Source organism: Fusarium graminearum, chromosome 1 (assembly GCF_000240135.3).
Source record: "Fusarium graminearum PH-1 chromosome 1, whole genome shotgun sequence".
Lineage (NCBI taxonomy): Eukaryota > Fungi > Ascomycota > Sordariomycetes > Hypocreales > Nectriaceae > Fusarium > Fusarium graminearum.
Window position 1 is genome coordinate 5,335,020 of NC_026474.1, and position 20,462 is coordinate 5,355,481.

Consider the following 20,462-nt stretch of genomic DNA (forward strand, 5'->3'; position numbering starts at 1 on the left):
CCTGCTTGGGGATGGCGGCCTGGAAGGCTTTTACTGATGATGAAGGGCTCCAGTTATCGTTAGGAACCCCGGAGGAGCCGCCACCCTGCTCATTGGCCGACTCGACAATGAGACCAAAATAATTAGGGCTTGGTGATCGATCGTCGGAAACAACTCGAGGTGAAGACTTGGGCGGCGGGTGGTTTTGGTTGACCGAGTATGGCATTCGTGGAGAGGCGAGAGGAGTCGAGGTTTTTGGCTGCTTGTTTGGACGAAGCGACTGAGAGTGAGAGTGAGAGTGAGAGTGGTTGAGGTTGTATGAATTTGAGCGAGAGTGGGAAATAGAATTAGAATGAGACTGGCCAGCAGGGGAATATTGTGCAGGAGTCTTCATTGTATAGTGCAAAGGCGTTCGGTCGCCAGTTGTTCTAGTGTCATGCATAGCGAAGGCGGTGATCGGGGTTGTCGACGTCATCTCTGAGGACACAGGGGTAGAGTAGGTTGAGCGAGGCTCATAAAGCCATGGTGGGCAAGGGGCTAGTTGATTGATAATTAGTTGACGAGAGTTGATGTGGTAAAAGGATTTGAGTTGAGAGAGAAGTGGATGGTTATTTGAAGCAATAACAACCAAAGACGAGCTTCAACTAAAAAAAGGTCAGGGTCCTTTTTGGAGGGCGAGAAACCTAGAACCGAGAAGGGGGTGAGTGCGGCTGGCTGGTACTAGGTAGATTAAGAAATGCAGTACCAGTGTATGTACACCTCAGATAGAGAGTAAAGCTGGGTGACAAGAAGAAGCGGGCAGAGTTAGATGGTGGGGTCTGGTACTGATTCTGGTCTTGAATCCCTGGAAGAGACTTGAGTTGGAAACAAGCTAAGAAGGGGAGGGGTACAGGTATGAGGAGGGGCCGTTTGCAAGGGTTGCCGCTGTGCTGTGTTGTGGGAGGAGTAATAAATAGTAGGGGTCAGGTCATGTCAGGTCAAGACAGGGGATATTCAGTGGCTGGCTGGGCTATTAGTGATGAGACGGTAGCCGAATTGGATCAAGGGTCCTGACGTACATTCGACAGTATTATACGGAGGTGATTAGGCTGAGAGCTCTGTCATCTGATAGTGATAAATGGTGTGCTGTTATATATATATACGGTGTGAACCGTACTATAGACAAAGGTGGTGTTTAGAATGACTCGAGACGGTATTCAAGCAGACTCCAACCAAAATATTTTGCTGCAAGTGTAAAATGGCGATGAACGGTGGCAAGATGGGGGCATGCAGTCAGTCGAAATAACGCCATTACCGTCGGATCCAGTGGGATGGCGACGGTGGCGTCTGACGGGCGATTGATGACGTGGGGTGGAGACTGAGAGGGAAAAGAAAAAGAAAATTGATGAGGAGAAAGGGAAATGCAACAGATGATTTTTTTATTCTTTTTTGCCTTCCTTTCCTCTGTAATCATTCAGAATGCCTCGGTTCTAGAAGAATACAGTAGAGAGGGATTAGTAAAGCAGTCATTCAGTGCATTCATCAGTGGCGGCGTTAACAAAGTCCGGATCTAGACATGTTTGTAATCGGCCACAAACAAGCCTCAAATACACACCGAGGCCGAGATACACTGCAGCTATCATTACTGTGCTATAATCGTCCACCGTATTGCATCGCTACTGCTGTTCATCCTCGTATTTAGTTGCTCATCAAAAGCCAAGACTGCGTCGGGGGGTGGGCAAGTGGACCAAAAGTCAAGGTCGGATGTGTGGGGAGACGAGACGAGGACAGGCGATCCCCATCCGCTGCAATTCATCAATTTAATCCCATGCCATACCTTAGCATGCTATGCCCGCCCTGCAAACTGCTGTACAACCCAAGACCCAGAAACTTGGAGGTAGTTGGTCAAATCATGCCATTTCTACCGGTTAATAGAAGTCATCCCTAGGATCACAACGGCTTGCTTCTGCATGCAAGAAGGGACTTTTCGCTATTCTTGCTTCTTTTGAATAGGCAACTAGGCAGAGAAAAGACCAAGCGGTTTTTGTCTTTACAACGGCCCATGTCCACCACGGCTGTACAGGCGACAGGTACAACAGTACAGTCGTATCAATCTAAGTAGCCTAATCTTTTTAGCAACTCGCTCGTTACAGTAGTGACGTCGATCACAGTTGCTCATGTTACATTCAAAGTGTCCAGGTGTAGTGTTCTCCTCTCTCGTGTTAGTCCAGATACCAAAGTGGCATGTTTTGAGCATAAGGGGTGGTGGATGACAGAAGTGACAATCATCAATCGACAAAGCTGCAGGACCAGCTCCAGGTGAAAACGGTCGTTGGGGTTTGGGGGTGGTCGCGTGTAGTAAAGATCATCCAGCTACTAAGAAGAGGGAGACCGGTCCGGAAGCGCGTCCATTGTCTTGTGCGAGAGTGAGAGAGAGTGTGTGAGTGGGATCACTAACTAAAGTCATCAGATGTGCAGTTGTGTAGAGGACCCCTTGAAGATCATTATGTCTGCATTTACACGCCATCGATTGCTCTAAGTGCTGATGGGCAGCTGGATTATCACTGCTTGTCTGACAGTGGAAGGAGACTTGTCTATCGTTGAGGTACTATTGATACAGAGAGGTAAGGATGAGGCTCATTCCTGCTGGGGGCATGCAGCAAGTGCATGTTCTTAGGGGCAGACGTGATCCAAATCTGTTACAGCATCAAAGTTTAAATTGAATAGTGAATAACCTGTGCCAGGTATTAATAATGGTGGTTTATATTGAGAGACTGGTGATACAAGAGGTTCTAGTGTTTATTACTCATGAAATATCTCCCCTAAACTTTCTATCAACAAAGTTCAACTCAATCTCGTCTACTGTCAATTCTCATCTTCTCATCTCCCTAGAAACTAAAGTTCTTTTTTTTTTTATTAGTATCTTCCCCTCCCTCAAGAGGCTGTTCTGAATGTCGCTGCTCCCCCTGACTATATCGTCATTGCAGCGTCAAAAAAGGGTCCCCACCCCAAGAATTATGGAACTACAGGGGGGAGTGTGCAGTGCCTTGTCCAACCACAACTTCGCGTGGCTGCATCGTCAACGTCACCGGCCCGCATCTAGCTAAGCTAAAAAACGAAAGAAAAAAAGTTGGTCTCTTTTTTTCTCCTCCGATTCTTTATTCTCCGCCTTTTTGTTCAAATACCCATCCCATATCTGCCCAGCCCTTCGCCTAAATAACAAAGATCGATGAGAGTCTAGAACGATCATGTTGGATCAGAGACCGCGTGTACATACAAACCATAATTCATGCTTTCCTCCAAAGGCAGTAATTCATTCGTCTCCTCAAGTATTAATCGCTCAGCCTTGACTTTCTGCTCCCAAGACTATCGATCGAGTTCTGGACCACTGCCAATATCGCACAAACATGATCCTGCGGAATGACGTAGTTGATGATAGTCCCAATTCGGTCAACCGTTTTAAACAATTACCGTTAAATCTAAACGGAATTTCAGCTTTGCTTCTGACGGGCTTTTTTCCAGCTGAATCAGTCCCGAACCCTCATCCCGCTACGGTACTGTCAGAAAACGGCTGGCTCCTCCGCTAACCTAGCGCTGTGATCTGTGTAATGGTTTTGTTTCAAGGCTGCGCGGCTTATGCTGCGACCCCTTGGCCACCTTCCGAGATGAGCACCAGCTCCAGCTCCAGCTCCAGCTCCAGGACCTCCGCTTAGAAAGACCTTGAGACAGGGCTGACTTGGCGATTGATTGCTAATCGCAAAGCATAACTTAAATCACCAACTGATCTGGACATCATGCGAGTATCTTATCATGTCCATCCATAAACGGCACACTATGTCCGTACCCCCTGTCCATGTTTGAGTCACGACGGTATTCCAACGGCTCAAACTTAGCAAGCCCAGTCCCCAAATCCGAGTCAATCAATCTGTTCTGTCAGTCCAAGGGTTTTCCCATTCTGGCCTTGCTGCAATTCTTTACGGTTTCTCCTTTGAGACGCCAGATCGGCACTAACCCTACACCCTTCTCGACGGAAGCCTCAGACGTTCTCTCACCGTCACCTCCGTCTCATCCACTTCGAAGGGCCTGGACCCTGAGATCATCCCCCCCTTGATGGATAGATTATCAAATCAAACACTCAACTGGGGTTTCACGCGGGTACAGCAACTCATCCTCTGCGATCAGCGACGCCTTGTCTATCCAAAAGGGCTTTCTTTCCCTTCTTTCGCAGCAAAACACCAGCATTAGCATCCCGCGAGAGATGCATACAAAGTTCAAGCTCGAGCTAGTCTAAAAGAGGGCGCATGATCGGAGTCACGACGGTTACTGCAAGTGGAACTGTTCGAGGCGAAAAGAAGTTCATCCCCTTACCGCTAGTTGTTCTTCAGAAATGGCGTCCGATTTCACAGCTTTCCCAACGTTAGCCAGTTTGGTTTAGTTTTAGTTTTAGTTTTAGTTTAGCCAAGGTCCAGAGGCCTGGTGCCACGAGAGGGCCGCCGCCTCACCTGCCCAGGACTAGCTTCATCGCAGCAAGGCGGACCCTTGAAAATCTGGCTTTAGCATCTAAAACGCGAGGGGCACAGGGCACGAGACAAGACCAGAACAAGACAACACAGCATTGTAACATGACCAGGATATACCTGGACCGTCTTTCCCTTTTGGCTTCGTCCGATATATGGGGTTTCCAACAATCCTGCATTGTATCCCCCCCGCACGTGGAGATTGGTTTTCGACCAAAGCACATGGCATATACCGTCTGACAACCTGACAACTGACAACCGCATTCTCCCAAGTCCCCGGCTGCCCGGTACTGTTCTGTCTGTAACTGCCTTGCCCAAGGCGCACTTTGTCTACTATGTAGCCTCAGTGACGTACGACGGACCGTTCTAGATCCATGAGGTTATGCTTCAGCCGCCGACAACGCATAAGTCAATGTGTTCTAGACATTGAGTATGACATCGACGACTCGAGCTGCGCTTCCTCGCTGCCATGTATGGATAATACAGTTCACGTATTCAGTGCTGATGTATCAGTTGTGGTTCAGTTATCCCTGTCGTAGAAGAGTCGAGGCATGCCGATCATGCAACAAGTGTCGTCTTTTCTAAATACGGTATGCGAAATGGATGCACTTTTAATTGATGACATGCCCAATGTACCAAAATGAGGTGTGATATTGAAACGCCATGTCCTCGCTCCCGACTGGCTGGGTGCGTCTCTCATCATGGCTGGTACCCTGATCTCTGGACGTTCGTCAACGGTACGAGTTGCCAACGGATGTTTTGTTCCTGTCACTTAGGGCACGAGTCTGTTGTTGACTTGGTTATCCAACTTTTCAGCGCTGCAAATCTCCGGGTTATCTCGAGTCCATTGTACTTTGGTCTTACTTGTTGGTCCGTAAAGCCTGTGTTGTCTGTGTTACGATATCATGATTAATCACGTACATCTCGATCTAAAGGAAGCTATCTCAGACTATCAAGTCCAGACCACCTGGTCCTTGTCAAAGCTTCCTAACTGACAAAGCTTCACTGACTCGCTATCGTAAAAAAAACATGGCATAGGCACATCACAACCAACCTCACATACCAGCATCACGATCAACTCCAGATCTCTTCAACTCAAGAGACCTTGTCCCTGTACACCGCTAGAGAATCAGCTCATTCCAAAGATCCCAATGCCAATGCCCATATTTCTTGTAAACCCGAAAAGAAAAATCGGGCTTCACCGGTAGGGCTATCAGTTGACCAAGTCACTTACTTGTTATCTACACGTACGCCAAAATATACCTGTTTTTTTATGGCACTTTAGGACCGAACAGCTCTTCTTTCTCAGCGTGGTTTGTTCTCGTGAAGCATGTAGCTATCCGTAGTTCTTCGTTAGCGTGACACACAACTCGAGGTCGTGAAACTCGTACGGGTAGTCCGGGCGCCAGGACGGCATCAATCATAGCTTCCGCATAAGTTGTGGAACTGATCGGAGGATGTTGGTAGGACTGAGGTAACTGAGGCGTTGGGAAAACATCATGGCTACCCAGTAGGCCGACTTAAACGACGATGTGGAGTGCTTCGCCAGGGAAATATTGTTATACGTGAAGAGGGGAGATGTCATCTAATTCGGAACTTCTTTCCTATTCAACTAGGGACTACTTCCGAAGAAAACAATCAACCTGTCACAAGTAGTCTTGGGTTCATCTGAACAATCTTAGTGCTCGTTAGCTGTCAGACTCCCTGGTGGTCCGAGTTAATCACAAGTGTCAAGCGTTAAGACAATGTTCCTGAGTCGTAATCTACCTGCGGACCATTTCATCCTTTAGTCAAGGCGGATATATGCAAAACACCACTAATGGACATCTGCTTGAGTCAATATACGGCATGAGCCATGGCAATTACCTTCCTTTTCTCATAGTAACGGAAAGGTTAACCCCCAAGGGTTAGGATACAAAACCATATGATGGAGGTTCCTTCTTAGACAACATAATGAACTTACCAATTTCGTCTCTAATGTTGTTCATGCCAGGTTCCCTATCCCTCTGTAACTCTTCCATGACCCTTCTGTCTTAAAACTTCGCCGATGTCTCAACATCGGCTGACTTTCCTAAATTCCTTAGCTTCCATGGAAATAACTTCCTTGAGATTGGCGTCCTGGCCGACACTTCACGGGGTCCATGTCTCACTCAAAACGGAGCGGCCGCTCCGGTGCGAGGGCATCTATGGCTTCGAGGCTTGAGACGGGAGAAAAAATTCAATGATTTAGGTGATGCAATTCGAGACAGATTTCCATGTTATTGTTTACTGTTTGCCATGAATGAGTTATGCGGATTCAAAAGCCACTGTTTACTGGACATGCAAGGGCGTGATCAACACACTTGGGGGGCATGAGATCCCATCACGTGGTCAATGGTAGGCCAGGCAGATCACAAGACGAGATCACAATTAGATAGAATTGCTCGTGTAGCTTCATATGATTGTTTCCGCTATGGTACAATTTACTATCCTTACAACTCCACTCCCGCTGTTATAACCCAACCCATCTATGAACGAACCAGGCTCTATTGTAAACCCAGGAGGTGAACCAACAGCAGAGACGATATGAAGATGAATGAATAAAAGAACGCCCCTTGCCGCTGTTTTCTTACTTCCAGAGCTTTCCGAGAGACACTTCCTTGTCGTCGTGCTTGTTGAGAATCTTTGCTGTAGCAAGCTCAAAGTCTTCTTGTGTGACGTGCACTCTGCGCTCACGCAAAGCGTACATACCAGCTTCTGTGCACACACCCTTGAGTTCGGCACCAGAACATCCGTTCATCTTCTCGGCAATCTTGGTGAGGTTGATACCACGGGTCAAATTCATCTTTCGGCTGTGAATACGGAGAATATCCGCTCGGGCCTCAACACTAGGCGGGGGGAACTCGATCTTTCGGTCGATACGTCCTGGTCGCAAGAGAGCGGGGTCGAGAATATCGAGACGATTGGTGGCCATGATGACCTTGATGTTCTTGGTGGGCTCGAAACCATCAAGCTGGTTCAGCAACTCCAGCATGGTTCGCTGCACTTCGGAGTCTCCGCCCGAAGAGCCCTCCACTCGCGAGGATCCAATACTGTCGATTTCATCCATGAAGATGATCGATGGTGCGTGCTCTCGAGCCATAACAAATAGCTCTCGCACCATTCGACTACCCTCACCGATATACTTTTGCACCAGCTCAGAACCTGATACTCGGATAAATTTACAAGCAGTGTGGTGAGCAACGGCTCGCGCAAGTAGCGTCTTTCCTGTACCGGGAGGACCGTATAGCAAAACACCCTTGGGCTGTGCGATACCAAGAGACTCGAAGAGTTCAGGGTGCTTGAGACCCAGTTCGATAACTTCCTTGATCTCCTTGATTTGTTGGTCCAACCCACCAATCATGTCGTATGTGCTGTCGGGAACCTTCTCCACCATCATGAGAGAGACGAGGGGATCGACGGACGAAGGTAGCATCTTTTCGAGTTTGTAGCTATCAGATAGTAGAGTAACTCGCTTTCCGGGAGTGAGCTTGGCGACATCGACGCTGTCCGACACGTCGACAACTATTGATTTGTGAGTATACGCCTTTCAGATCTTATAGTGGCAGGTTCATCGTACCATATTTGCCTTCTGGGTGCACCTTGACGAGAATCTTCTTGGTGCTCATAACCTTGACGACCTCACCAACATAGGATCCGGGCTGTTGCAGCAGACCCAGCTCTTCTCTCAACAATCGTACTCGGGAGTTGTAGTCGTTTCTCTGGGCTTCAAGACGACGAAGCGCGGCTTGACCCTTGAGGATCTCGAGCTTCATCGCCTCGATCTTGTTGTGGTAGTACTCGTCGAGCGCCATCCTGGCGTAGCTCCCTTGACGTCAGGGAAACGAGCTATAAGTGTGTTTCGGAAGGTAAAGGTCGAAAGGTTTGCGCAAATTGCTCGGTTTCCGAATTGGGGACGGAGCAGGATGTTGTGATGGAATGGTGAATTGAGAACGCTGTCGGTGATGGTATGCGATGTGGTTGAAGCTCGATGACAAGGCTACAGCTTGTCTCGTAATCCTCCAAAGCGAATGGGAGCACAGACCAACAAAGGCGGGAGCTGCCCAGAGTCCAGCTCGGCGTTATATTGGGCCGTCGTCCGGACGATGGAAGGTACAGGGTAAGCTGAATCGCATGGCGTTCTGACGGCTGACCACCCAAGGCTTGGTTACTCCACTATCGGCGCGCTCTCTGCCGCGCAGCCCCCACTGAGACATGCTAGACCGCTTCAGCATACATAAGGTTATGGATCAAAGATTCATGAATCTGACAAGAGCAAAGACACATCGTTCACGGCACTGTAGCATTCATCAGCACGTCATCTACAACGGTGCCTTTTAATACCCATATTCCATTACCCCTCGTGACTTTTCTTATCTCACAGAATCGAAGATACTCTCTTTACCCCTCTGTTTATCAAGCATCAAAGTCGTGCAAAGAGCCGCCCAATGGTACCAATCCAAGACCCTTGGGATGCAGAATGACGTTAGACCATTGGACAAGGGTGAACACGCGCGAGGTGCGGCAAGACACACTAATCTGTCATGGGGAAAGTTGGCTGATCACGAGCAACGAGCTTGGTTATTGTGGACCAGATATGTAGCCTAGACTAGGAAGATTCATGTCTGAATTCGATGCCATGTCGATTGCCTACACGAACTAGTGTTTATACATATCGTATATGTACATAGGTTGGGCTGCCTTGACATGTGTGAGCAATATAACAAGTTGGATATTGTACTCGAAAGTTTCTGTACGCCCAAAAAGATTCATTCCTCTTTACTTACAAAGTACCAAGTCTGTCTACCTGCCCAACCTCGCCAAAAAGTGTTTGTTTTGGGCAATCACCTTGGCTTGATTACCTGCATTTCTTCCTTCTTGCAAGGTATATGTAGCGACTTGACTTTTTACTTTTGGAAAGCTCTCTGCAGCTCGAGTAACACCAGCCATACCTTGTTTTGCACTCGGACACGCCGTCGGTCTCCAAAAACGTCATCTTTTGTTTGTTTGTTTCTCCTTTCTGCCCAAGGTAGAGAGATATAGAGACTCGACTCGACTCGGCCGAGTCTATTTCAGACCCAACAATCTTCATCTCGCATCATCGCGATTTGCAGCCGCTCAGGCCGCTTCCATCATCGCAACGCATTGATTGTTCGACTTTCTAGGCACTGCACCGTGACATTGGCATGCCCGGCATTCCCAGTTTCTTCACTTGTCCAGCTACTTCGAGAACAGTGATAGGGACATTTTGCGTCTGATCGCATTCTTGCACCCGAGTCTTCTCCATTGCTTCTTTTTTTATTTATTCATTTTACGAAAAAACAAAAACAAAAAAACACCGAGTTTCTTGTGACAGAGTTGTGTATTCTTGATCGTTGATTGCAGCGTCGCTCTTCCATTATGGATCCCCAAAGACGTGAGAACTCGTCGCCTAGGCGCCATCTTGGCGAGTCCTCGTCCGGCACTGCGTCTCCCGCCGACACGCGTCAACAGCCTGCCCAGACCGAGTCTGCCGTATCTCCTATTACTTATGGAGAGAATTTGCCCGAGAATTTCCAGCCCGCAGATACAATGCGCCCTAGAACAGAGGGCTATGGTAGGTTTCATGCCCATGTTGGCAAATTGACCAGGGTTAATTATATTTACTTCCAGGTTCGATAAGCGGCCCAGCTGGTTCTTCTGCCCAACAATCAAAAGAAACCTCTCAAGAGCGCGGTTTAGTTCGCCCTGCCCAACCCTCACGTCCTTCTCGAGGCACTGAGCGAATGCGATCTGCTACCCGATTGCGAAAACCCCCGATGCCTCGACGACCCTCTTCAAATACCCCCTATCGCGGCGGAGTCTTCTCCGCCGACGACGAAGTTCACGAAGTAGAAGCCGATGCTGCTGTGCGCCAACAGTCCTACCGTCGCAGACCAGGTCTGCCGACCCAGCTTTCCCGCGTTCAATCGCGTCCGGACGACGAAGATGACAATGACCGAAGCGACCAGCCCACCGAGACTCCCACCGAAACCCCGCAGGAGGATGAGGAAGAGACTCCCCTCGAGGAGCATGACGATTCGGACAGCGATGTCAGTGAGGCAGAGAGCTTCACCCTGAAGGATAGGCAACAGGCCATAAACCAGACTCACCCCTTTGGTATTCGAGTGTGGAAACCTGCCTTGTACAAGAAGGATCGTTCGATTCAAAAATTCGCCCAAGCAGATATTCACTCTGCCCCAGGAGGTCGCGTTAACAACTGGCTTCTTACCTTTAATCTGCTTTGGACGCTCCTCTTTGGTTGGTGGTTGGCTACGTTGGCAGCTCTGGGTGCCATCGTATGCCTGCTTTTTGCTGCTGCCCCTAGCGGGAGAGAGTACGGCAGGGTTCTCTGGGGTCTCGCCGGGTACATGTTCTATCCTTTTGGTAAGTTTGTCCGCCTGGAAAAGGATGAGACCTACATGCACGAGGACCAAGACGAGGGACGCAGTATCTCGGAATACGAACAATGGCAAAGTGGCGACATTGAACACGGGCGACTATTCTTTGGACCCGATAGCGAGCACAATCGCTCGATCGTGGGACGATCGAGAAGAAGCATCGACTCAGAGCCCAGTGAGACGGAAAGCCTTCTAGGCCGAGGCCGACGTGGTGAGCATGTCGATACCGATTTGTCTCATCAGCACAAGCGACGACTTTTTGGCCGTGGCGAGTGGAATGTTGGCCGTGTCATCTTTTTCGTCTTCTTCTACTGCCTCATCTCACCCTCGCTTCTGTTCGTTTCTGCCATCTGCTGGTTCTTGGTCTTCTGGATCCCCATGGGCAAGACCACATTTTTGCTCTTCGACCATCTCCGACGACACCCTCTGGCCTTGTCCTTCGAGAGTGATATAAGATACATTCGCGAGGATGGCGGCCCAAGCTCGTCTGTTCTCCTCTGCACGTACCGCGCTGTTGGATCAAGATACTGGAAGTATACCGTTGATGGAACCAACATCTTCCTCATCAACCTCATGGTGGTTGTCATCTTTGTCATCTTTGACTGGCTTGTGATTGAGGGTGTTTTCCATGTCGAGGGCTTCATTACATCTCCCGCATTTCTCTTCTGCGCCGGCCTCCTATCTATCATTCCCCTTGCCTACTTTATCGGCCAAGCTGTTGCTTCTATCTCGGCACAGTCATCTATGGGTGTGGGCGCTGCCATCAATGCCTTTTTCGCGACTGTCGTGGAGGTGTTCCTTTACTGTGTTGCTCTTAGCCAGGGCAAGGGTCAACTCGTCGAAGGCAGTATCGTGGGCAGTATTTTCGCCGGTATACTGTTCTTGCCTGGAATTTCCATGTGCTTTGGTGCCATCAAACGAAAGACTCAGCGTTTCAATGCGCGGTCCGCGGGTGTAACATCCACAATGTTGCTCTTTGCGATTGTCGGAGCTTTTGGCCCAACCCTGTTTTACCAGATTTACGGAACCCACGAGCTCAACTGCATGGACTGCGAAGACTACAACACCGGCGAGAACGGTAGGGACTGCCGCCGCTGCTACTTCAGCCAGGCTCCATCGCTCAGCGACAGATTTTATCTGGAGGCGGTGCGCCCTTACTGCTACATGGCAGCGACCACGCTATTCTTCTCGTACCTGATCGGTTTGTGGTTCACTCTCCGAACTCATGCTGCTGTCATTTGGAACGTCGAGGTTGATGAGAAGCGACACGAAGACCACATGCATTCTTCGAGTATGCGAACCTCTCAAGTTCACGGCCATGCCCATTCTCATACTCACAACCCAACAACTGCCGAGACCAGTGGTGCCGATGTTCGCGACTCTCAACTTTATAAGCGCATTCTGGGTCAGTCCCTGAAGCAGTCTGGGTTTGGAGAGGAACTTTCCCGCCAAAATTCTACCACTGGGCAGTCAGTTGGCGCCAACGGCTCAGCTTCTACCCTTCATGTCGTGCCTCCCAAGTCTAGTGGTGGTGAGCCGTCGCACTCCGCTCTCCATGTTCCAGGTCTCAGCGAAGCCGACAACAAGATGCTTGTGCGCGAGGTTGCCGAGATTGCCGCCACAGCTGCTACCATTGCCTCGCGTGAACGAATGACAAGAAAGCCTTCAGCTGTGCCCGCTAATCACGGAGCAGCCGCTCGTCCTACGCCGAGCCGTCAGCACACCCACAACGATGTTGCGGAGACTGAGGGTCCTGCTACGGAGGCTCACCAAGCACATGGTGGCCACGATGCCCCCAACTGGAGTCGTGCCAAGAGTTCCATTATCCTTCTCGGAGCAACTGTTCTATATGCGATCATCGCCGAAATCCTCGTTGACACTGTGGATGTTGTTTTGGAAAGCTTCGCGATTGATCAAAAGTTCCTCGGTATCACCTTGTTCGCTCTTGTGCCCAACACCACTGAATTTCTGGTAAGGACGCCTCTCGATTAACTCGAATTCATATACTAACTGCACATAGAACGCCATCTCCTTCGCTATGAACGGAAATATTGCGCTGTCCATGGAGATTGGTTCAGCTTATGCTCTGCAAGTGTGCCTTTTACAGATTCCCGCCCTCGTGTTCTACTCGGCCTTCTGGCCTGGTGTGCCCGAAGGTGGCGATCCGGCGCTTTACACTTTCTCTCTCCTATTCCCTCAATGGGACCTTGTTATGACAATTCTTTGTGTGTTCTTACTGAGCTACATGTATGGTGAAGGAAAAAGTAACTACTTCAAGGGAAGCATTCTCATGCTGACCTACTTGGTTGTCATCATCGGATACTATTTCAGTGGCTTTACGTCTGATACCATGGGCATGCAGCGTTTCGATGTCATGGGAGCCGATGGCAACTACCAAAGCTACAAGACGATCGGAAGATCGACAAGGGGTGTGGCTTTTCCAGCCTAGGGGTTGACTGATGAGAAAGGGGGTTGAGTTGAAGATTGTCAGAGTAATGCATTTACGCGAGTTGTTAATACTGGACATACACTACATCATACATATAACATTGGGGGAGTCTGTTGCATGAGAACCTACATATCAGGTTTGCATTGTTTCAAGGGATGGCTATTTTTGTACGGATTCATGAGCTACTAGCATTGGAGTGGTATAATGATAGTTTATCAAGAGGCCAACCATTTCAAAAGGTTAATCAATATTCAATTTACCTCATTGTATTAGACTTGCTTATGGATATATCTCATTGGGCTATTAAGGGCCTGCGTTTCAGGCAAGTCATTGTATGTGCTGGCTGCCCTTGTCACTTTAGTCTCCGAAGATCACGTCGATCATTCTAACTCATGGGATAAACTCTATCTGGATATGTAAAACACAGCTCAGGGATACTTTAAGCTTTAGGCTAAATATAGGCGATCCAAGAGTCTGCCTAAACCAAGTCACGAATGTCATCTCTTATGCTTAGGAGTTCATGTTTACTAGTGCTCTAACGGCAAATATGTATGATTGTTATAGACAAAGGCCTCTAATGAGAACCAAGTACTGAAGTATAGTATGTACAGAGAAGTGCAGAGATGTCAATCCCCGCTCAGGCAAGTCAAGTCGACAAGAACATCTAAGCCATACCGAAACCAGCGGAGGTCATGACGCTCTTGGCGCTGTTGTAGTCAGAGGCAGAAGCAATGGTCTTGCCCTTGAAGTTGTTGAGGAAGCCAGTGCTGGTACCGCCGAGAGTTCCAGAGCTGCCAAAGCCGTTGACCTGGCAGTTTCGGCCGAGAGCAGCAGCACAAGCACTGCCACCGTTGGGGACACCAAAGAGCTGGCCCTGGATACCCTGGGAGTTGACGGGGTACTTGACGTTCTGGAAGACGTTACCCTCGACGAGAGCAGAGCCGGAGTCGATCTCGAAGGCGTGGTCGGGGACATCGTGGAAGAAGTTGTTGACGGCGTGGAGGAGAGTGTTGCCGGCGACCTTGGGGCCACGGCCGGAAACGCGGTAGATGTAGTTGTTCTTCAAGGTGACCAGATCGTTGGAACCGGCAAAGTAGAGACCCCAGTAGTGGTAGGTGTTGCAGCTGGCGGACCAGCTGGTGGTGCCGTCGATCTTGCTGTTGGAGATGGTGACACGGTTGCAAGCCTTGTTGCCGAGGACAATGTGCTGACGGCCGATGAGAGAGGTGGTAACGTGGTCGATCCAGACGTTATCGGTGTCGTCGAGAGTGATGGCATCACCACCCCAGACGAGCTGAGGGTTCAGCTCAGTGATGTGAACGTTCTGGATGATGACGTTCTTGGCTCCGACAATTCGGATACCCTTTCCACGGATGACACCCTTGTTGCCAACACCGATCAGGGACTTGTTGGAGCCAACCTTGATGCCCAGAATACCGGCCTTGTCGTACTTGACGTTGACCTTGGGGGCGTTGGGCTGGTAGTTGTTGCACCAACCGTTCTGGTTGATGGCGAGCTGGCACTGGGAGCCAGTTCCCCAGGGAGCACAACCGGTCTCTGAGGCTGTGCCCTCGGTGCCGAGGAAGCTGATGGTGCGGTCGAGCATGATGCGGCGAGGCTGGGAGTCGCCGAGGTAGCTGACGAGCTCCTGGGCGTTCTTGGGGTAGACGGCGGCGGCACTGCCACCACCGGTTGTGCTGGAAGCAAAACCCTCGGCCTTGGTAGGGAGAGCAGCGAAAGCTGAGGGGAGGAGAGCGGCGACCGCGAAGAGGGTCTTGAAGAGAGAAGGCATCTTGAAGGTGTGACTAAAGTAGGAGTATGTGTTTTGTGTAAAGAGAACCAGAGACCCAGCTGCTGGTGTATATATAGAAGAGAGATAGTAGATGGACTGAAGAGAACAAGTCGAAAGATGGAGAGGATATCGTGAAGTTCATATAATCATCTCGATGTAAGCTAAACTAGAGTGAACTGACTGACTATCTGTACATAGTACTGAACTAATCCAGGGGGACCCCATGTCGAAGGATGAAGCTATGGGCTCATTCAGGATAGCTTCATCCCTTGGCAAGCGGCACTTCGGCGAAGAAAGAGATTGATTCTTGACTTGTCAACTCATCACAGCCTTATCCGAACGAGTTGAAGAGTGATTCTCGATTCTCGGGCAAAGATACTGAAAAGAGCCACGGACCATTGACGGACGCCGTTACCGTATTGGGAACTGCCGGGGCTCTTGATTCGTGGGATCTTTATTGTATCCACGGCCGAATGTTTCGCACGAGTGGGTTATCAGTACAGAGAAGCCCCCTTGGCAATATAAGGGAAATAGGTTCGGCTGCTTTCAGGTTAGACGACACGGATAAAGATAAAGATATACTGGCCCTTGCTCCTTTCTGGAACACGATATCGAAATCGATATGATTTTCATCAAATATCCGCGTATTCCCTTCGGTACATAGTCTCCGAAACCCGGTGAGATGGTTTTGCTCTGCTCTTTGCCAAGGATCATTCAACAACTGATTAACATGGAGACAATTCCCCCACCAATTGCTATGAAGTAGTTACATTCTACCACGTTGCTTTCAAGTATTCGTGTGGAGTACATATCTAGCTGTCAAAATACTACCCCATGCACACTAGGTACCATATCCATGGTTATCCATTAGCGGATATAAAGCATTTACAAACCGGGATATGTAAAATGAACCTTCTTGGCTATTTTGCCTACTAACTTGCAAGGTTTTGGAGTTGAGCCTGATTGTCTGTGTCCTCGTGGTGAGAGGAGAAGACGATGTTAGAAGATCAGGTGAAAGGGGGCAGTCTTTCTTCAAAGCGGCATAATACGAGGTGCAGATGATGAGCAATGACTTACCTGTTAGGGCTTGGTTCTTGATCTGAGCTGCATGCACTGTTCAACGTGACTAGACAGCAAGCTAGTCTATTTTCCGCTGCATGTCTATAATTGATACTTTTGTTGACGATCTCTTTGGCGAACTATTCTTTGTCTACCTGCATTGTTACTGTGACTGTGTTCCAGAGTAATTGACGTGTTCCAAAATATTCTTTGTTGTGTAAAACATAGAGTCATTGTGTTGATCATGAAAGACTAGAAGTGATTGATAGCAATTGAATCATGGATAACTTCTTTGAAGCACTGTGTATATAGATAGATAATAGACTTTAAGATATTAAAACATGGTTGGCAACTTACACAGCATAGCAATCAACGCCACATAACCAACTCCCAAAAGGACAACATGGCAAGCACACGAAACCAACCCCGAAGGATCAACAATCCCGCATCAAGAGGCATCGTCAAGAAAAGCATGTCCAAAAGCAAAGCTCTCACATTGAGACGTCAAAAGATACCCGACAGAGAGACCAAACCCCAAAAATGCTACCTCACCTCCCTACCCACCGAGCTTCTCGAGATGATTATCGAACAAGACTGCTTAGACCACCAAGACCACTGGAATCTTCGCCGCGTATCATCCCGTCTGTTTCACATGACCGACAACGCCATCTTCCTAGGTGGAGACTTCCGAATGTTCCGCTACGCCCTCAGACATGCGGACACAGACATGATGAACAGATGCAAAGAGCTAAACCCCCCACCACCAGACATCACCTGGGCTTACGAGGACTACAGGATCGAGGTGCTCAGGGGCAATAGCCTCAATCTCCGGGATCCGCCCCCACAATCCGAAGATGGTCTACCTCAAGGACCGGGCCATTTCCTCCTCGAGGGCTTTAGAGCCAAACACTTCTCGGCGGACAAGTACATTAAAGCTGCCGAGTGGCTCATGGATAATGGCTTCAAGGTCTTTAATCCTGCCGAAGAGAGCATTTGGAATGCTGGTCTGAACGGGTACTTCATCTCGTACAGAGTGCTCGATGTGCTGACAGCCGCAACCAGTAAGAAGGAACAGGACGATGTCTGTCGTATCATTGAGTTTCTTCATGCCAAAGGCTACGAGTTCTTATTGCGCAGTCGTGTAGAAGACACTGGCCATTACAGAACCGAAGCAGAAACACTCATCCATGACAAGTCCTTCGGTGCGTTTCGCCGCTGCTACGATAGACCTTCCTTGATGCTCGTCATGATGAAGTCTGGATGTCCGGCCTCTATTCTCGAGCTATATCTCGAGCAGCTTGAGGCAGATGACATGTGCCTCAAGAGCCTTGCATCACGCCGCCACGAGAAGAAACAGAACGGGAATCTGCATCGATTCTCTCGTACTGAAGTCGCCCAGCTCATTGACGTCTATCTCGATGAGCTTTTCGGCCTCTGGACTTGGCGGTGGGAAACACCCGAGCAAATGGGCGACAGTCTCCAGGACAAGATCGAGTTGTTGATCCTGTATGACGGTATTGATGAAGAGGAAGAGAAGCTGCTCCGCGATATCCTCTCAGCGTTACGTCGGATCGAGACCAGGAACATCAAACAAGGTGGTCTCGATTACGAACGCGATGCCTCCTGGTGCTGGGCCCAGCTATTCATGTCTGTCACTGATATCGACAGGAAGAGGAATCGTGTATTGGATCAGTATGATGAGTACATGACCTATTCAAAGCCGTGGAAATGCTTACACGAGTTTTTCCATACCACCCACTGGTGATGACACAGCAAGGCACAGGTAAAACACCATATGTAGATTAATGAAACTTTGGGAGGCAGGGCCGGTGAGAAAATAGAATTTGTAGTATGGCGAAGGGGATAGGGGATATAGGGGATATGAATGGAAGAGTAGATCTAATGGATGCTCTGTGAAGCTCTAAGTAAGAAATTTATTAGATTACGAGCTTGAAAAAATAATATCATGATACATCATATCATATTGCCATGATAGTGAATAGAACCATGTTGATTGATATACCTACCTGAAATCATGTGTGAATATAAATTACACTATGTACAGTAAAGGACAGTAATCACGTAATGAAATCCATGTGTATCTAGTGCCCTTCAATTTTCAATAAAATGAGTAATGACTTTACCAGCGTTTCCCTCCAAGTGCAACATTACTAGCGAATTCCATATACCCTCTGCTTCGACATCTAGGAGATCTTAAAATACCATTATTTTAGGTCACGAGCAATGAGCGTTCAAATCCCGTTGATCAAATCGAGTAGTCAAGCCGGAGCAGTTATTTCGTATTGCAGAACCAATCATCCATTACACTCGCCGTGACCTTGTGCAAGACGGTATGGGGCCAGTAAGCTTGGGCTTATCTCTCCAATGCATTGAGCATGAAGTTGGCTGCTCAGCAGAACAGACACCGTCAAAGGATAGACTAGAACAAACAAAATCACGAGTATGTTCTTTGTGTTATTTAGTCATGTTCAGACTTGAACTGTGAAGTCCTTGATCCAAGACTCATGTAACAGACGAACACGAGACTGGACAAAGGAACAATACATTTATTGAAATTGGACATGGGCAATACACCAGCTGAAAAGTAGTTGTTGTTCAAAACCCGCAACTTCATGCGAGTAGTTTCCCTCAGTATAAATAGCCAGATTAAAAACCCTCTAGTAAATCGACAGTACTCACATCAAAACAACTAACAACACAATACCTCACATCACAACAACAGACATCATGTCTCTCCAACAGTCTAACAACCAATCTCGTCCTGTCCATACTTGCATACTGGCCATGCTTCCCGCAGAGGTCATCTACGAAGTTATTGACGCATTCCGCAGAAATCCCTACGACCCCGACGACCCCCGAGCTGGCCTCGATAGTCTGGACCAGACCTCTCCTCGCCTGCGCAGCCTCAGCCTCGTCCGCCCTGTCTTCTTCCGTGCTAGCAACTTCAAACAGTTATTCCAATCTCTTCGCGTGGCCAATGCTACCATGATGGATCGTTGTGAGTATTGCGACGCGGCGCCCATCTACAAGCTATGGCCTCGGCCTCATGTAGTACCCCTGGAGTTCATGGAACTTCTTCTGGGCGGCGTGCACGAGGTTTCCAGTCGGTGTGACAATCGGTTGGGAGCGAGAGCTCGCGACAAAATATCCAACGGTCTGAAGTGGCTTTTCGAGAGAGGCACTGATGGCGAAACCACAAATCGGTCGTGGGCCCGCTCCTCGGAGTCGTTCGATCACATGAGTAAAAATCTCCTGGCACGGCTGAGACGAGGTAGTAGCAAGCGCGGCATGGAAACCATCTTCAAAACGATGAAGATGTTGAGCATCCATGGGTATCCTGTCCCAACTCGCGATGACACCTTTCCTGGCCAGGTAATTCCAGATGCAGATGAGTGGCGCCACGATAGCAAGAGGAGTTACCGTACGTCGTCGCCGCTGAGTATAGCACTCAAGTCACATGTGACCCCTTCTATTCTAGAGCTCATGCTGAGCGAACATGCTGATCGAGGCATTAAGCTGACGGATTGGTATGACGAGTGTCCAACTAGCCTTGTCAAACTTGCAACACAAGAAGATACATGGGGTGTGTCAGTTAACTGGACCGAAGTCAGCTACGTCGACAGGCTAATAGGGATTCTCCACGCTGATCTGCACAAAAAATGGACTGGTTGGGAGGAAGAGTACTTTGGTGAGGTCGCAGACATTTTCCAGGCCAAGCTCAAGCTGATGATCAAGTACGAAATGATCGACACCTCGGAGGAGGCTCTTCTCAAGAGCATCGGATCAGCTCTCTACTCCATCGCCGCAGATGGCATGCAGGCAGGTGGTTATGACCAAGAGCACATCAAAAGGTCGTGGGAGAAGCTCTGCGATGCTGTAAAGCCATTCGCGACCGATGCCAATTTGGTAGAGGATCCTAATGGGATACAGCTTCCCAATGCACCACGTCGCATTCACAGATTTGCCATTCACCCGGAGTGGAATCCGTGGGAGTCATGGTTTCGGCGGCAAGACGAAATTCGACGCGAAGAATGGAAGGATATGCGGTTCTGGCACGCGACAACGAAACGGTTTAAACCCATGCAATATGACCGTGCTACCAGTCTTGGGGTTCCAGAGTGGCACACGGTCAGTATGGATGAGTGGGACGCTTTCTTCCCACGCCCGGAATAAGTCTCATTGACTTGTCTGGATACGGATGGTAGGTATGTACGAGCATGTCACCGTTG

General features: G+C 48.9%; 6 protein-coding genes across 6 annotated transcripts in view; 3 read left to right on the forward strand and 3 right to left on the reverse strand.

Moving 5' to 3' along the window:
* Positions 1-373, reverse strand: part of FGSG_11979 (uncharacterized protein) — a gene marked incomplete at both ends in the record, with an annotated part of 3,502 nt that extends 3,129 nt beyond the window's left edge. Inside the window, one exon of the mRNA XM_011319125.1 lies at positions 35-373. Within this exon, the coding sequence (XP_011317427.1) occupies positions 35-373 (339 nt within the window). The remainder of the gene's footprint in view (positions 1-34) is intronic.
* A 6,522-nt stretch (positions 374-6,895) lies between these two features.
* FGSG_01605 (26S protease regulatory subunit 8) lies at positions 6,896-8,458 on the reverse strand. The gene is made up of 2 exons (XM_011319126.1): positions 8,074-8,458; positions 6,896-8,018 (listed from the first exon to the last, which is right to left on the reverse strand). Exons 1-2 carry the CDS (start codon positions 8,306-8,308, stop codon positions 7,084-7,086), a joined length of 1,170 nt encoding a protein of 389 aa, XP_011317428.1. The 5' UTR covers positions 8,309-8,458; the 3' UTR covers positions 6,896-7,083.
* Positions 8,459-9,893: 1,435 nt separating this feature from the next.
* Positions 9,894-13,634, forward strand: FGSG_01606 (uncharacterized protein; the record flags this gene model as incomplete). The annotated part of the gene is made up of 3 exons (XM_011319127.1): positions 9,894-10,089; positions 10,146-12,883; positions 12,933-13,634. 3 exons carry the CDS (start codon positions 9,894-9,896, stop codon positions 13,359-13,361), a joined length of 3,363 nt encoding a protein of 1,120 aa, XP_011317429.1. The 3' UTR covers positions 13,362-13,634.
* A 391-nt stretch (positions 13,635-14,025) lies between these two features.
* On the reverse strand, positions 14,026-15,153 carry FGSG_01607 (pectin lyase B precursor; the record flags this gene model as incomplete). The annotated part of the gene is made up of 1 exon (XM_011319128.1): positions 14,026-15,153. One exon carries the CDS (start codon positions 15,151-15,153, stop codon positions 14,026-14,028), a length of 1,128 nt encoding a protein of 375 aa, XP_011317430.1.
* Positions 15,154-16,864: 1,711 nt separating this feature from the next.
* On the forward strand, positions 16,865-17,977 carry FGSG_01608 (uncharacterized protein; the record flags this gene model as incomplete). Its single annotated transcript, XM_011319129.1, has 1 exon — positions 16,865-17,977. The coding sequence occupies one exon, from the start codon at positions 16,865-16,867 to the stop codon at positions 17,975-17,977; it is 1,113 nt and encodes a 370-aa protein (XP_011317431.1).
* Positions 17,978-18,899: 922 nt separating this feature from the next.
* FGSG_01609 (uncharacterized protein) lies at positions 18,900-20,406 on the forward strand (the record flags this gene model as incomplete). The annotated part of the gene is made up of 1 exon (XM_011319130.1): positions 18,900-20,406. Exon 1 carries the CDS (start codon positions 18,961-18,963, stop codon positions 20,404-20,406), a length of 1,446 nt encoding a protein of 481 aa, XP_011317432.1. The 5' UTR covers positions 18,900-18,960.
* Between the last annotated feature and the right edge of the window lie 56 nt (positions 20,407-20,462).

Coding starts and splice junctions, on each gene's coding strand:
- FGSG_01605 (XM_011319126.1), bottom strand. CDS start 8,308: ATGGCGCTCGACGAGTACTACCACAACAAGATCGAGGCGATGAAGCTC. Junction 8,019..8,073: donor GCACCCAGAAGGCAAATATG/GTACGATGAACC, acceptor ACAAATCAATAG/TTGTCGACGTGTCGGACAGC.